Source organism: Cricetulus griseus, chromosome X (genome assembly GCF_003668045.3).
Source record: "Cricetulus griseus strain 17A/GY chromosome X, alternate assembly CriGri-PICRH-1.0, whole genome shotgun sequence".
NCBI lineage: Eukaryota > Metazoa > Chordata > Mammalia > Rodentia > Cricetidae > Cricetulus > Cricetulus griseus.
The window spans coordinates 76332582-76349558 of NC_048604.1; the positions used below are offsets into that span (position 1 = coordinate 76332582).

At 40.1% G+C, this 16977-nt stretch overlaps 1 protein-coding gene across 4 annotated transcripts in view; it reads left to right on the plus strand.

Moving 5' to 3' along the window:
- Nucleotides 1-1223: 1223 nt before the first annotated feature.
- Pola1 (DNA polymerase alpha 1, catalytic subunit) overlaps nt 1224-16977 on the plus strand; it is a 309461-nt gene continuing 293707 nt past the window's right edge. For 3 of the 4 annotated variants that reach the window (XM_035450313.1, XM_035450314.1, XM_035450315.1), the window contains exons 1-4: nt 1324-1405; nt 6778-6902; nt 10051-10147; nt 11347-11427. In XM_035450313.1, the coding sequence (XP_035306204.1) occupies nt 1339-1405; nt 6778-6902; nt 10051-10147; nt 11347-11427 (370 nt within the window). In that variant the 5' untranslated portion in view covers nt 1324-1338. Of the gene's footprint in view, nt 1406-6777; nt 6903-10050; nt 10148-11346; nt 11428-16977 lie in introns of all 4 variants that reach the window. The other variant, XM_027431877.2, reaches the window with a different exon arrangement.

Sequence of the window (16977 nt, forward strand, 5' to 3'; positions counted from 1 at the left end):
TGATTTTCAATGGAAAGAAGGAAGGAGGGAGGGCAGGCAGGCTATGGTGATAACAAGGAAGAAAAGATAGTTTCTGAGAGAATATCAAATAGCTCACAGACTGTCTAGGAGAACTCAGCTGGAGTGGGCAGGGACAAAGCAAGACTCTTAAGATGAAATCTCTGGTAAATTCATACCTTTGAGCTTTTTGGTAAAGGGCATCTTGGCTATTTCTGCATGTGTCCTGGACACTGGAATTTGCAGTTGTTCTGTTTACTGCTCAACTGTGTGTGCATGGCACACCACCAGCTCCAAAAATAAAAATTCCCGTGGAAATGGCCAATGAGACATGTTTATGCTGTAGCATTGCTGGGACAGAAACATTTTTGGTTTGTAGGCTGATAGTTTGCCTCCTCCTGTCTCAATTATTTTAACTTTTTGATGTTCGACCATTAAACCTTCCCTCTTCTTTCTCTTTGCTTCTCTTTCCCTCTATCCATCTCTCTTTCTTTTTTGAGGCATGGTCTTCCTCTAGTCCATGCTGGCCTCAAACTGAGTAGTCCATTTTGGGGTTCAAAGTTACCATGCTCTTGTCTCAGCCTCCCAAGAGTGAAGTTTACCAATAACTTTTTTTTTCCTTTGAGGAGAGAGTTGTATTTTTTGTCAACAACTGTTTCTTAAAAGAAATAATAAGCAACTACCCAAACAAACACAAACCACATAAGTCATTTTATCACTTTTTCAAGTGCATTACATCAGGACTCATGAAGTCAGATTGCTGCGTTTGAAGGCTGCCACTTCAGACTTTAAGGTTGTGACATGCATTTTTGTGGATAATCACAGTTGGAGAGAGACGAGACCAGGCAAAAATCAGAATGCATATGGTGAGGAAGTCTCTTTTGGGGTGGGGAGCAGGGAGGGCAGAGACAGACAGCGCAGCGATCGAAAGGCACAGACAGTCCCTTCCTTTTATGCCCGCCCGCATCTCTTTTCCCTGAAAATCATCTCTGATGACCAGAGAATTCCGTTTCCCACGAATCCTTCAGGTTTTTTAATAGCGGGAGTGCGCCTGCGCAGTGCCTTTAGGCGGTTTCTTTTCAGCGCCCGACCGCTTTCTTCTCCAGTTCCCCTCAGGCCTCGCTGAGGTTCCCGCTATTCCCTCGGGGGTCATCACAGGGCGCCAAGAGCGCTGCCGCGGGAAGGCCAGGGGCGGGGCGGGGCATGGCACTGCACGTCAGTGGCCTTCCGGGCGGAAGTCCACAGCCTTCCGAGCCGCTGATTGGCTTTGGTACTGGCGCCTATCTCGGCCCCCGCGCCACTTTCGGGCTGGTTGGCGCGGAATCGGGGTACTATCTGACCATGGCGCCAGTCCACGGCGACGACTGCGAACTGGGCACAAGCGGTGAGCGACAAGCCCATGCACCGGGTACCTGGTTGGGGAATGTAGGGGTCGCGACGTAATTGAGGGGAGCGGAGGGTCTCTGTTTTTAATTCTTCAGAACGTGGCGTGCTCTCGGACCGCCCCTCCGGTCTGTTTGGCGGGTGACCTTAATCTTTCTGGGCGGAGACCCTAGGGATGTGGGACGGGGCTTCCTTAAGGGGTCAGAGGCTGAAGGGATTTTTGTTTGGCAGGTTTCCTTCTCTTGTGACAGGCTCCACACTCGTTGGCTATTTTCATTTCCTTTGATGAGTCGCACACACGTGCCGGTTACAACTTCATGGCAACCTGTCTGGACAGCGTTTACTCTCTCCTGACTGGAACTGTTTCGCTGCTCCCTTCTCAGGTGGTTTGTGGGTCGGGATAGAGCAAGCGTGTGCTTCCGTTTCTAGGGAGTCCCAGGAAAATTGTTAGCATTATTATTGAGGAGAGAGCTGCAAGAGATGTCACCAGATACAAATGCGTTTTGTCTTTATATGTGAAGATTTTCTTTCAGATTGTACGGGGGAATTCGAGTGCTGCATAGAAATAGTATTCAGGTCTAGTCATTTTGGGCGAAGTTTATAACAAAAAATTATCAGTTGAGTAGCATTTTGGATGCCCTGTATATCAGGCGGTTTGTGAGTAGTAATTTATTGCCTGAAGTTATTTCCCGAAGTAGAATTCAAAAATGCAGATGGCCTTGTCTGATTTCTGATTTTAAGCAGTGTTCAACTGGAGTGTGACTTAACTTCAGTTCTAACTTAAAATCAGATACCTCTTAGCCTAGCATCACATTCCCCGTCACTCAGTGTGCATCGCCATTAATGAGATCTTGCTTCCTAATCAGTTTCCTTTGCATTCAGCTAGTTTTAAATCACAGGTTTCAAATTGTCTTAGCCTTTCTCTTCTTTTGAAGACAAATTATTTTGGAGAGCTGACTACCCTGGATTACAAATGGAATGTAGGAAGTGAGTACATGAACAGTCTGCAGCCCCCTATCAGTGATTTGCCTCTAAGCCCTTTCTTCACCCTAAAAAACTGTACTCCATCTGTGAACATCAAGAAATCACTCTTTTGGAGGATACTGTGCAATCTTGAGACCCCTCTTAAGTCATGGTGTTGATTAAGTATTTGCTGGGGACTTGTGACTGGAATTTTTCCTTTAGAGCAGACCAAAAAGATTGTTATGTGAAAGACTGCTGCAGGTTACTGTCTCTGCCTGCTTTTGGGGGAGGGTGGAAGTACTCCAAGTGGTGACTTGAAAACTATCTTTGAATCTTTGTAATCCCCCCATTGTTATTCTTTTTTACTAACTTGCTTATGTGAAGCATTAGAGACTTTTTTTAAGGAAAAAAAAACACAGGCTTTTTTTGTGTTGGAAGGTGGAACACCTGGACAGTGGCAGCAAAAAGTAGCAGGATGTGTAATTAGCTGTTGTTGTACATAGAAAGCCATTGGGGGCTTTAATGATTAAAAAACTGGTATATTGGTTTGTTCAGCAAATATTTATTATGTAGGTACTAGGCATAGGCATTCTGCCAGGCTCTGGCATTAGCATGGTGGGTAGAATAGATATGGCTTCTGCCTTTATGGAGTGGAGAAAGTAAACAGTCACATGTAGTGCCACATTGAGTCTTCCCTGAGGAAATTGCTTGCTTTATTTTTGCTTTCTGAAGCTAGACCAAAGTGTTGGCTAGATGTGTGTGAAGTGTATGTATGTGTATATGTATTTGATTATCATAAAACCACACACATACACAGACATACAGACACACGCTCACACACGCACACTGAATTACTCCTGTATTGCTAAGTACAAAATAAGATAGCTAGTCTTATTTAATTCTTATAGCTTTATGGGGCAGATGTGTTTTTCCCTTTCATCAGTGTGAAAGGGCCTTAAAAGGTGTATACATAGCTCTCACTGTGTATGAAAAGAGATTGGGAGTTTAATGATCAAAAAAGCCATTCAAGAACCACTACAACTACTAGAACCAACTCTAGCTGCTTTAAATGAAAGAATTTTATTAGAATACTATGTTGTTTGCAGTGATCCTGTAGTACTGGAAAGCCAGTCCAGGGGCTGCTTAGTGATTACCATTGTGCCACAAAACTGGGCCAGAGATGAGGTCATTGCCAACTATGGAAAGATACACAGATGTTGAAATTTATACCTTGAGATATAGTGGTCTCACATTTTCAGTTCTGTAGTAGTTGCTATTTGGGACATTAGCCTCGAATTTAAAATCTGAGCCCCTGTTTGTCATTGGTAGAGACTATTTCATGTGTTCATAGCCTAGCTACATACAGGACATCTGGGAAAGAACACCCACTTGTAGTAGCACCCACTGTAGCAGGTCAAAGGCCCGGTGAACCATTAAGACATAAGGAGAGAATTTCCAGTTTCAGATATTAGACAGCTTAACAAGGTGTGCCTGTCATTGAGGCACATACCTATAGCCTGATTACCTAGCGAGACCCTGTCTCAGGAAAAAAAGTGAAATGAAATAAAACAAGATAGCTATTCACCACTTAACTGGCTTGTGTCACCCATTAAAAATGGCAGAACTGGGCCATCTGTTCCATAATGTCCAGAATCTAGGTTCTAATTTTCCTACTTGCTGTGTATTCTTAAAAGCAAGGAACTTGGCTTCCACACTGGCTTACTCTCAGTTTCTGGAATTACTTTTCATTTTCTTCTCTTTGTAATTTGGTTCAGGTCTCTTCCTCTGTTTCTGTCACCTTTTACCCTGTTTTGTGATCTTGAAATTCTACTCCAGTTTTTAGGTTTGTTGGAGACCTTTCCTGTGAAAACTTCCTTAATTTCTTGAACTTAATGGTTCTCTCCATTTCCATAGCATTCTTACTTTTTTTTTTCTTTTTTTTTTTGGTTTTTCGAGACAGGGTTTCTCTATGTAGCTTTGGAGCCTATCCTGGCACTTGCTCTGGAGACCAGGCTGGCCTCGAACTCACAGAGATCCGCCTGCCTCTGCCTCCTGAGTGCTGGGATTAAAGGCGTGCGACACCAATGCCCAGCAGCATTCTTACTTTTTCTATGGCACCATTTAGGTACTTTTGTATTACTTGAATGGGATAACTTTGGGGACAAGGAAGGTGTCTTATTTGTATTTCAGACTTTGTGTAGTAGTACAGTGTTGCCTATGGAGTAAATCTGTTTAAGATCTAGAGAGTTTGTGGGGTGTCAAGTTCTTGAATTGAATACACTGAATTCAATCCTTTTTTTGGTTTTTTGAGACAGGGTTTCTCTGTGGCTTTGGAGGCTATCCTGGAACTAGCTCATGTAGACCAGACTGGTCTTGAACTCAGAGATCCGCTTGTCTCTGCCTCTCGGAGTGCTGGGATTAAAGGCGTGCCCCACCACCACCTGGCTTGAATTGAATACACTGAATTCATTCTTAATGACTATGCCCAATAATATCTGAATCTTTTTCACGTAGGCCTACTCTGGATTTTTTAAATCATTTCAATGACACAAGATTTTGTGACTGTCATCAAGTATCTACATTCTTTAATTTTCATTTAATGCCTTTCTGAAAATATACTTAAAAGTCAAATGTGAATGTCAAACTGAGATGCTATAAAGATTCCATTTCCAGAAAGCTAGGGAGAAAACAAGATCTCTAATTACACTTTACCTTTAAGATACAGTTTTCCATAGTTTATTGCCAACATTGGGTACATGATCTTTAGATCTTATTTTCTGATTCAGTCAGACACTTAGTCATACATCTTGATGTCATAAATGTTCCAGCATGGGGGTTTTTAGGCTGCCTCTTATCAATGTCTCCTTTTTCTATAATTACTCCTTTTAGTAAATCAATCAGTATCAAAATAAAACAATTTCACAGACAGACGTATGTGGCAGTCATGCTGAATCTAAACTCATAGCTGCCAGGAAGCACTGTTGATTTGACCATTCATGATGTGTATAAAAGTCTTAATTCTGTGTGTGTGTGTGTGTGTGTGTGTGTAGGAAAGAGAGAGAGAGAGAAAGAGAGAGAGAGAGAGAGAGAGAGAGAGAGAGAGAGAGAGAGAGAGAGAGAATGTATTGATCACTTTGTGATGATCCAAACCATAGATGGTCAAAAATTGAATGAGTAAACACCAAGGTCTTCTGGTATTTCAGTAATTTTACAAAGGACATTTAAATCAATGTGAATTTTTTCGACAGTCTTGTGTGGTCATAATCTCTGAGCCCTCTTTTGACATTCCTATATCTAGTCTGTTTCTCTGACATTCCAGGTGCTTTCTGTATCCCTCCATTAGGGTATATGCTACTTAACATTGTTTCATCAGATTGACCTGTAGGCAATTTCATGGAGGCATTTTCTTGATTGATGATTACTGTGGGAGAGCCCAGTCCACTCTGGGAGGTGCCAGCCCTGAGTAGGTGGTCCTGGGAGATGTAAGGAAGGTAATTAGTTGATTGTGGTTTTGAGAGGAAATCAGTAAGCAGCATTCCGTCAGTGTTTTTTTTTTTTTCTTCTGTTCTCGACTCAAGGTTTCTTCCTTGACTTAACATGAAATAATATAAAAAAGTCTTTCCTGAAGTCGCTTGTATTTAGTGGTTTTATTATTATTACTATTACTACTATTATTATTTTGGTTTTTGAAACAGGGTCTCACTGTGTAGCTTTGGCTATCCTGGGACTCACTATGTAGACCAGCTGGCCTTGGACTCAACAGATCTACTTGTGCTGGAATCAAAGGAGTGTGCCACCATTGTTAGTATTTAGGCATTTGCACTGGCCTACATTTGGAGTTCTGACAGGATACACCCTCAGCTGCTGCCACTAAGACTACCACCTGTGTCTATTCAATATGTTCCCCTTTTATAGGTCCTGCCCACCTCCCATTCCTCTCTCTTTTTCTCCTGGTCTCTGTTTCTCTTACTCTCTCTCCCTTCCTTCCTCCCTTCCTCCCTGCCCTCTTTGCCCCCCTCTACTTCTCTTTCCTCTCTCCTGTCCCTGGAGGCTGGTCTTCCCCTCCCCTTTCCCCTTTTACAATCCCTTTCCCTTAATAAAAAAAAACCCTCCACTTGAACTCTGTTCCATGGTGTCTTTCTTGAGCTGCTTTTTTTTTTTTTTAATTACAACAACCGTGTCTGGCTTTATGGTCAATATTTTATCACAGCTACAGAGAAGTGAATAAAATAATTGGCTTCAGCTGTTGTAACTGTAAATTAGAGGAAATTTCTGGAGAGTCGTAGGATATTCATATTTGGTCATGAGCTTTGTGAATTATTTAGCATTATAAAAATGCTCACTTGGTTATGATATTCTAGAAACGATCTTTTGGTTTTGAGAGAATATGGCAGGTAATTTTATAACATTTCATAAACTTGGCTTTTTTTTCAGCTGTGTCGGATTCAGGGAGTTTTGTAGCTTCTCGAGCTCGTCGAGAAAAAAAATCAAAGAAAGGACGCCAAGAAGCTTTAGAGAGACTGAAAAAGGCTAAAGCTGGTGAGAAGTATAAATATGAAGTAAGTAATGTTTTATTCCTGTCTTTTATTTAATTCACAGCCTGCAGGCAGTTCTGTGTCACCTTCACCTTGTTAGAAATATTAATATATTTAATTTTTTCAGGTTAGGGAGGACAGAGATGGAATCTAGGACCATTTACATGCTGGACAAGCCTTTTTCACTTTGTATTTTGAGATTGGAGCTCACTAAATGGGTCGTGGTTGTCTTGAACTTGTAATTTTTTTCCCTTTTTTTGTTTTTTGTTTTTTTGAGACAGGGTTATAGGTTTTTCTGTGTAACAGTCCTGGCTGTCCTGGAACTTGCTCTGTAGACCAGGCTGGCCTTGAACTCACAGAGATCCACCTGCCTCTGCTTCCCAAGTGCTAGAATTTAAAGGGTGTCACCACTGATGGACATTAAATTTGTAAAACTAATGATTTAGAGTTTTCCTAGTACATAGAATTGCAGGCCTGTATCACTAGGCCTGGCTCAAGCTTCTCACAACATAATAGTGAACATAATGTGGGCATGAGGTCGATTTATAGATTATGGAGAATGCTAGACCCTTTAAAGTTGTTTTATTGAGCTTTGCATGCGCTTTTAAATGAAAGTGGTTTGCTTTTGTGTTTTCCTCCTATTTTGTATACTGCATGCTCCTTTGCTTAAGGGAAATGAGAAGTGTTTTTACTTTTATGATATTAAATAGTCTAGCTAAGCACTTTCTCAGAATTGTTCTTAAGCTCATTTGCTAGGGGAATGGCATTGGAGAGTTGGGCCTTATTTCTTCTTGTTAGTAAGATTGAATGGGATACACTTTGCTGTTTTTTTTTTAACCATTGTTTATGGCCCGTAGGTCAAAATCAGAATGCACAGCATTGTGTTGCCTCACCTTCCACATTCTTGAGTATCTTAACTGGCAAAGGTAGTAAGAGATAAACAAATACTGGAATATAATAGCAACTAATGTACTTTCTGAGGTAACACACATTTGAAGTGCTTTTACCAGTATATTCTTCATTAAATCTCAGTGATCATACAAATGGTATGATTAACAACACTTTTCAGGTGAGGTTACTTGGCACAGGAAGGTAGTGAGATCCTAGTGGGAGAGTCTTTATTTGCACCTAGGTGATAATTCAAATTTACTCTGGTCTGTACTGTATTGGGGGATTAGGCAAATAGAAAGAATTTTGCCATTTGACACCATTCAAGTTAAGTGAAGTTATGGGATCATAAAGAGTTGCTAAAAGGATTACAGTGAGGCAGGAGTAGAGCTTTTTTTTTTTTTGAGACAGGGTTTCTCTGTTTAGCTTTGGCTGTCCTGGAACTCACTCTGGAGACCAGGCTGGCCTCGGAATTTACAGAGATCTGCCTGCCTCTGCCTCCTGAGTGCTAGGATTAAAGATGGGTGCCACTACTGTCTTGTGAGTAAAGCTTTTTTTTTCCTTTCGAGACAGGGTTTCTCTGTGGCTTTGGAGGCTGTCCTGGAACTAGCTCTTGTAGACCAGGCTTGTCTCGAACTCACAGAGATCCACCTGCCTCTGCCTCCTGAGTGCTGGGATTAAAGGCGTGTGCCACCACCGCCTAGCATAAAGCATTTTTTTTAATGTAGGAATTTCTATAAAGGAGTTGTCTGGGACATTTCAGATGTTGGTGTTATGTGCCTGAGTCCCTTTATAATGGTATTATTAATTGTATAGTTCTAAAAAGAGTTCATGCTGGGCAGTAGCAGTGTGGTTTTTAAAGATAGTCTGCTGGACTCGGGGTATGGCTCATTGTGGAGTACTTGCCTAATAAGAGGAAAGCCCTGGCTTTTATCCTCACTAACACACATACAGAACATAGAATAAAAAAGTTTCCTTGTGTCTTTTAAAATATATATTTATGTATATGTGAGTGTCTACTTCTGTGCTTGCACATGTACGTGCAAGGACCCCTGGAGGCCCGAAGAAGGTGTTGGATCTCTTGGTGCTGGAGTTATAGGTGGTTCTAAACCATCTCATGTGGGTGCTGGGAACTGAACCAAGATCCTCTTATGCACTGATCTATCTCTCTTTAGCCCTATCTTGCAGTTATTCTGTATAGTGGAAATCCAGTTAGCTGTTAACTGCAAGGCTCTCAAGGCTCTGTGTTCAAGTTTTTTCCTAAGATCTTAGCTTTTCTTTTATATTTGATATGTTTCCCCTTTAAAAAGGCAGACTCCCAAGAAGGGGGCATTTTTTTCCCCCAAGACAGGGTTTCTCTGTGTAACAGCTCTGGCTGTCCTGGAACTTGCTCTGTAGTCCAGGCTGGCCTCGAACTCACAGAGATCCACCTGTCTCTGCCTCCCGAGTGCTGGGATTAAAGGCAAGCACCACCAAGGACCAACCAGGAGGGGGCAATTTTAAATGAGGTCTGCCATATTCTCAATCTGCCAAGTCAGTTGCCTGTCACCATGGGTAGCTGCAGCAGTGGTGTGCATCTCTGCATTTATTGCTTTAACTGTAGGAGGTGGTCTGATACTTTCATATTCATGGACCAGTGTGATTTGGGAATTCACTGCTTTCACTGGACTTCCCACTTAGGTCCCTATTCACTTTCAAGGCCTGAAATTTAGGGAGGATTAGTGGTAAGACAAATAGACCATTCAAAAACCATTTCTTTGCCTACAGAATGTAGGGTGAATTTGTTTTGCTCATTTTTGGAGGGCATGAGTAAGGTATTTCTTTTGAATTTTACTTAGTTAATTGAACCGTTACTAAAATTAATGTCTTTGCAGGTCATTTATCAGTTAGTGGTGAATGGGTGCACTATGCCTTAGGCATTTGTTAAATATAGGAAAAAGTAGTCTAGAAATTATGTGAACAATCCCCAAAGCAGCTAATGAAGAATTGGCTATAATTCAGTTTGTTTTTTATGGAATAGATGAGTAATTGATGGTGTGACAAGTGTATTATGCTAATGGAATCATTTAATATCTTATGTTAACACCCACCTAAAAGGAATACTAAGTTAATTGATGTCTATTTAAGGAAAACCCTGCAGTGGTGTTGAATGTCGGAACTCATGATTTGGTTGTAGCTACTCCATGAGGCTGCCATTCCAGTTTTAATTTGACTATTTTTTTAATCAAAATTGTTTAACACTTTCACTCCATTTGAAGCTTTTTCATAAACTTTGTAATGGCAGGTTGAGGACCTCACAAGTGTTTATGAAGAAGTTGATGAAGAGCAATATTCTAAACTGGTTCAGGCACGTCAGGATGATGACTGGATTGTGGATGACGGTATGTGGGAGGAAATTGCCTGCTAGGTACTGTGTCAGTTACTTCTTGATTGTCGTGTGGGGCAGTTGCTATGTCTGAGGAGATGTGAGACATTTTCATCAGTTATCTTTCTCTTTTCTGTGATTAAAAACTTGATGAAGGCAACTTAAAGAAGGTAAGGTTTATTTAGGTCACAGTTTGAGACTTTAGTCCATCATCCTTGGGAAGGCATGGTGGCAGAAGTGACATTGCATCTGTAGTCAGGAAGTAGAGAAAGAGGAATGCTTTGTGCTTTGTTTGCTTTCTTCTACTTAACTCCAGAATCTGTGGAATGGTGCAGCTCACCTTAGTTAACCTTAATATAGATAACCTTCCGTTGACATGCCCAGAGGCTATCTACTAGGTGCTTCTGGATCCTGTCAGTTTGGTTAGCAGTCAATATATGGTGTCACAGCATTGCTGCATATTTTTTGTTTAGATTTTCCTTAGTTTTTTGAAGGCAAGGAAACATGAAAATAGGAAGTTGACTTAAGAACCCTTTAGAAAATAATAGGCACATACCCAAAAATAAATCCCCTAGGACATGACCATGTCAGAATTGAGTGGTAATACTTGGGTCACTGGGTTCAGTCATCATTTTCCTCTGAAAAGAAGGAATAGTGAGGAACTACCAATCTGTGGATCCAACACGCAGTCCCATACATAGCTGGTGGAATTAAGAAAGACACTTCAGGTTCTGCCTTTTCCACTTTCCGTCTAGTCTTGGGCAAATAAGTTAATATCACCTAAGCCACAAGTTTTCTGCCTATGGTATGGAGCTAAGAAACTATCTTCCAGAGTTGCTGTGAAGAATACAGCAGGTTGTAGGTGTGAGATGTAATTTGAGCCACAGAAAGCACTTGAAGGATGGTCTTTCTGTTCTTGTATAAAACTCACTGGTTCCTGCTTATAGCTTCTAGGTTCTGATTTCTCTCTCTCTTTCCCACTCTACCTACCTCCTTCCCTCCCCCCTCCCCTTTCTTTTTCTATTTTAGAGGCAGGGTTTCTCTATGTATCTCTGGCTGTTCTGGAATGCGCTCTGTAAACTGGGCTGGCCTCTAACTTACAGAGATTCACTTGCCTCTGCTTCCTGAGTGCTGAGATTGCAGAGATGCACCACCATGCCCAGCTTTCGGGCACTTTTAGAAACTTGATTCCAATATTAAATTTTATTCTTTCAGATGGTACAGGCTATGTTGAAGATGGTCGAGAGATTTTTGACGATGACCTTGAGGATGATGCACTTGATACCTCTGGGAAAGGTACCTACATTTTGTTTTGAAAAAAAAAAATGTCATTTTGAGATTTGAAAAATGGCCAAAAATTTGGAATGACTTTGTATTCTGATACAGTCTGCCTTTGAGAATATATTCTAGTATAGAAAAAATTGGGTAGAAAAATTACAAGAAGCAAAAATTATAGCAGGAAATAAAAAATATGATGTCCCCATTATCTTGTACTTATTTTAAAATTTTCAGTTTTTTAGTAATTTTAGAATTGCAGATTTTGAGGGATAGGATACAACAATAATTAATGTCTTGTAATTCCCACTGAAGTGATGTACTTAGACTATTAAACTTTAATAATTGTATTGTAGGACAAAAGGTTTATAACCCACTAGTTATGGAGGCATCTCAACACAAAACTGTAAATTTCCTTAAAACATGATACATGTGTTGTAGTTGTTAACTTGATAGTGTGGTGATCAGTAAATTTAGTAGATGATAACATCATACAGGTGATAATACTTTGCTGTGTCAAAAGGCTGAATGAGCTTGCTGGGGAATCAGTTTGCTTTAATTGAAGTTTTAAATGATGTAACCCTCATTTTGGATTAACATTTTATACATTTGCTTCCTTTCCCTTTTCCTAACTACATATGCAGAGACTTTTGTGGTGAGACTTTTGAACTTCAGCAATGGCTTCTTCAGAGTAAGGATGCTTGTCTGTTTAACCATAGCACCATTTTCTTGGTATTATCTAATATGTTGTCTATAGGGAAAAATTTATTTAACTCAGAAACATGCTTTATAATTAAAACTATTTGTTGACATATTATGTGTGTAAGAGAGAGCAAGGGAGGGAGGGAGAGGAGCGTATGCATACACTGGCATGTCTGTGCCACAGTGTACATGTGGTGGAGGTCAGAGGACATTTTGGGAGTTGGTTCTCTTTTTTCACCTTGCTTGGAAGCAGGGTATCTCTTATTTTGTTGATTCCCCTGCTGTGAACTCCAGACTAGCTGAACCCCAGTATAGCTGACTCTCCTATCTTAGCCTCCCATTTGGCTGTAGGAGTGCTGGAATTATAGATGCATGCTACCCCATCCCAGATTTTTTAAAACCTGGGTTCTAGGGACTGAACTCAGGGTGTTGGACTTGCTCAACAAGTGCTGACATCTGATGAGCCATCTCCTTGGCTCCTGTAATTTTTTTAAGATGCAGAATCTACTTTAGTTGTTAATGCCTCTTTACACTTTGCTCTTACTATGTGTTGAACAGCTACACTTCCCTTCTTCCCATTCTTTTTGTTTTTCATTACATCAAAACATTTAAAGGGCTGGTTGTTTAGTTGAATGTTCCAAAGTCTGGGAACTTGCTGATTGCTTCTTTGTGCTTAGGTTCAGGTTAGATATTTTGGCAACAATAAACAAGTGTTTCAGAATAAATGTGGCAACATCTACAGTATAGATGGAATGGAGACCTTACCACTGATCAAATGTCATTCATTCCATTATTATTGACAATAAGTTTGATTTCTTGGTTAGGATGATAAAGTAAGATTCTTGTAAAACTTCCTTTCTCCCTTTGTAATTATGCAGATATAGGGTAATTTAAGCCGTGTATATTGTATACAGCCTGTTTCCTCGAAAAACTTCACCAAATGCTTTGATTAGCTATTGGTGATCCTCTTTCCTATTTTAGTTTTCAATTATTGGTTTAATAGCAAGGCCACACCTGGTTATTATTAGGGTGCTAGATATTTGAACTCGGGTCATCTTGCTTTCATAGCCAAGCGTACTTATAAAGCCATTTCCCCAGCCTCTCATTTTTCCTTTTGAGGCTCACATTTGTTTGGTGGAGTCCTTTTAATCAACCTTTTGATAGGCTCCTACCAGTCTTTGAACATTCCCCAGCTTAGGGCAAAGATGTTTCAGTTCTTATCTTGTACACTTCTGTCCTAACCCTGGAATTGGATGTTTCTCCCTAGAATGTTGACTCCATTTAAGTGGGGAATTATATTCAGATCTGGGGAATGGGTGGAAGCACTTATTGCCAATGAGGTGTATAGGCTATACTTGAGTTTATGGCAGTGTTTTTAATTGTATCATTTTGACCTGATCCTATCATCTGTCTGTATTTTAATTTTGCCAGCTGTGTAGTAGGAAGTTGGAATGGACAGGAAGCATCTCAGAGAAAGGACCTACATAGTAGCCAGTATGAAGAAAGTATGCAGTATTTCTTGAGTGAAGGAGCCATCATTGTGTTTCCATGATTACAGTATTCTTTCTTCTTGCTTAGATACTAGTGAAGAGAAGTTTTGACATTCTAAAAAATAAGTCTTAGAAAATTTTACTTCATGTTTTGTACCATCACATGCCCACAGCTCTTTGCTGTTGCAGTATCCTTTGCCAGAAGCCTGGTAAGATCATAGGAGCTTAGAGAAATAGAATCTAACAATTTACTTTAAAATGTAAAGGAACGTTACAGAATTTTGGCTAGAAGTAAAAGGTCAACTGTATTTGAAAACACCTCATCATAGATTGGCTGCATACCATAGAGGTAGAAAAATATATCAACTGCATCCCAGTGAAAAGAAATCAATGAGAGAACTAAAGAATTCCACATCAATATTTACTCTCCTCCCCTCCTCCCTCTTCCTCTCTGTCCCCCCCATCCCCCCTTCTTTTTATTTTTTGGTTTTCGAGACAGGATTTCTCTGTGTAACAACCTTAGCTGTCGTGGGACTAGCTCTGTAGACCAGGCTGGCCTTGAACTCACAGAGATCTGCCTGCCTCTGCTTCCTGAGTGCTGGGATTAAAGGCATGCGCCACCACTGCCTGGCTACTTATATTCTTTTCTTCCTGTATTTCTGTATAAATCCTACTAAACCTACAATGGTGAGATTAAGACTTTCTCATGAAGCCTTTCTTGTTTGTTTCAACCTCTGTTGACCTCTCTGTACTCAGTCTTAAAGCTTGAGTTTTGTTTACTGAGATATAAACATTGATGTCAATGAAAATCTAAAGACCTTCATGTAATTCTCTTGCCTTAAAGTTTTCACAAATGTCCTACAGTTTTCACAGTCCAGGCATATGAGAAATACGTTATTAAAATGTTTTATTGTTCATGAATTTTAGTAAATTTGAAATGTGTGCAGCCATTTCCACTATCTGATTCCAGAATAGCTTTACTTTTTTCCAGATGCAAGCCCAATACTCAGTAAGCAGTTATCCCCAATATTCCTTCAGTGCTTGGCAGCCATTGATCTACTTTATGTCTCTGGATTTGCTTATTCTATTAGGACGTTTCATATAAATGGAATCATTGATCTTTTGGGTCTGCCTTTGACTTACCATAATGTTTATTTTATTCATGTTGCAGCATGCGCTAGTACTTTATTTCTTTTTATGAATAAATAACATACTATTATGTGATTATATATATATGTATTATATTTTATCTTTTCATTAGTTGACTAGTGTTGTTTCCATCTTTTTGTTTATTGTCCAAAAACTTGTGTACAAGTTTAGCTTGAACACTTTTGTTTTGGGGGGGCTATATACCAAGAATTTTATGTATTTTGATCTATTTTTGTTATATAAAAGATAATGTCTATTGTTGTTCTACATGTTTTTTTTTTTTTACATAGTAAGGTACCCTAAAACTCAGTCTATTGTGATACATAGAGTATGTAGAAATCTTTGCTTCATATTTATGTCTCTGAGGTGCAAAGCATCATGTGGATGCTCCATGGTATAAGTATGCACTCATTACAATTAACTCCTAGGAAGAACACTTACTTTGATGTTTTGTTATTATGAATACTACCATATTCAATAACTGTGCCTTCATCAAGGAAAATTCCTAGAAATGAGGTTGCTAGCTTAGAGAGTAAGTGCACATGAAAATTTTTTAATTATCTTAAAAGTTTTTAAGATTTATTTACATATATATGAATATTTTGCCTGCATGTAAGTATGTGTACCATGTGCAAGCCTGATGCCCATGGAGGTCAGAAGCTGGCATCAGATCCCCTGAAACTTTAACTGCAGTTATGGATGGTTGTGAGCCACCATGTGGGTGCTGGGAACTGAACTGGGTCTTCTACAAGGGCAACAAGTGTTCTTAACTTCTACACCATCTTTCTAGCACCTATCTTTATTTTCATTTTTAATGTTTGTTTGTGTTTTGTTTACATGTGTGTCTGCACCAAATATATGCCTGGTGCTCACAGAGGCTTCAGGGATCCCCTGGAACTAGTAGAGTTATACAGATCATTGTGATCATGTAGGTGTTGGGAATTGAACTTTGGTCCTTTGGAAGAACAGCCAGTGCCCTTAACCCATCTCTCTTTTTTTAAATTTATTTTTATTTTATGTTCATGGTGTTCTGTGTCTGTGAGACTGTCAGGAGCCCTGGAACTGGAGTTAGAGATGGGTGTGAGCTGCCACGTGGGTGCTGCCTTAACCCATCTTTTAAGCCCTGTTTTTTTTTTTTTTTTGGCATAGGGGCTCATTACATAGCACAGGTTATTTTGAACTCAAGCCCCTCCTGTCTCAGCTTCTTGAGTCCTCCTGTCCCAGCTTGTTGAATGCTAGGATTACAACTGCGAGCCACTATGCCCAATTATGTTCTTCATAGGAATTACACATTTTTTATAAACAGTGTACAAATATGTTTTTCCAAAGCCTTGCTAATAATGTATTGTCAAGCTTTTGAGATAGGTAGGAGGACTTTTGCCTTGGTCTTATTGTACTTGTTTTATTCTTTTTGGCTGTCGTCTCTTGGAGGCCGGCTCTTTTCTGAAGAGGAAAGGAGGGGTAGTGGACCTGGGAGAGAGGGGAGATGGAGAGGAGTGGAGGGAGGGAAAACTGTGTGTTGTATGAATGTATTGTATGAGAGAAGAATATTTTCAATAAAAATAAAAACAACTAACAACAAACAAAAAAGTACTTTAACCCTAATTGAGGAGCTATTGGCAGTTGATGGCTAGAAGCAGGGAGACTAGAAATCTTAGGGAGGAGAATAAAGCCTAAATTTTGGTATCACACCTATGAACATATGGGCAGCATTAATTGGACTCTGGGTTATAGTAGAAAAGGACACAAGTAGGAGAGAGGTATGTTGGAGGGTCTTGGGGCAAGTTAGAGCAAGGGAGTTGGAGGTTAGATATCATTAAGGTAATATTTCAGCCAGGTGTGGTGGCACACGCCTTGAATTCCACCACTGAGGAGGCAGAAACATGCAGCTGTCTGAGTTCAGAGTTCCAGGCCAGCCTGGTCTATAGAGTGAGTTCTAGGACAGCTAGGGTTACACAGAGAAACCCTATCTCAAAAAAACAAAAAAAGAAAATTTCAAAAAATGATTATTAAAAATTTTGAGCAACCCCAAAATTATGTATATTGCTTTATTTTTAAATTTGTCATTTTGGGTTTTTTTTTTTGGTTTTTCGAGACAGGGTTTCTCTGTGTAGCTTTGGAGCCTATCCTGGCACCCGCTCTGGAGACCAGGCTGGCCTCGAACTCGGACATCTGCCTGCCTCTGCCTCCCGAGTGCTAGGATTAAAGGCGTGTGCCACCAACGCCCAGC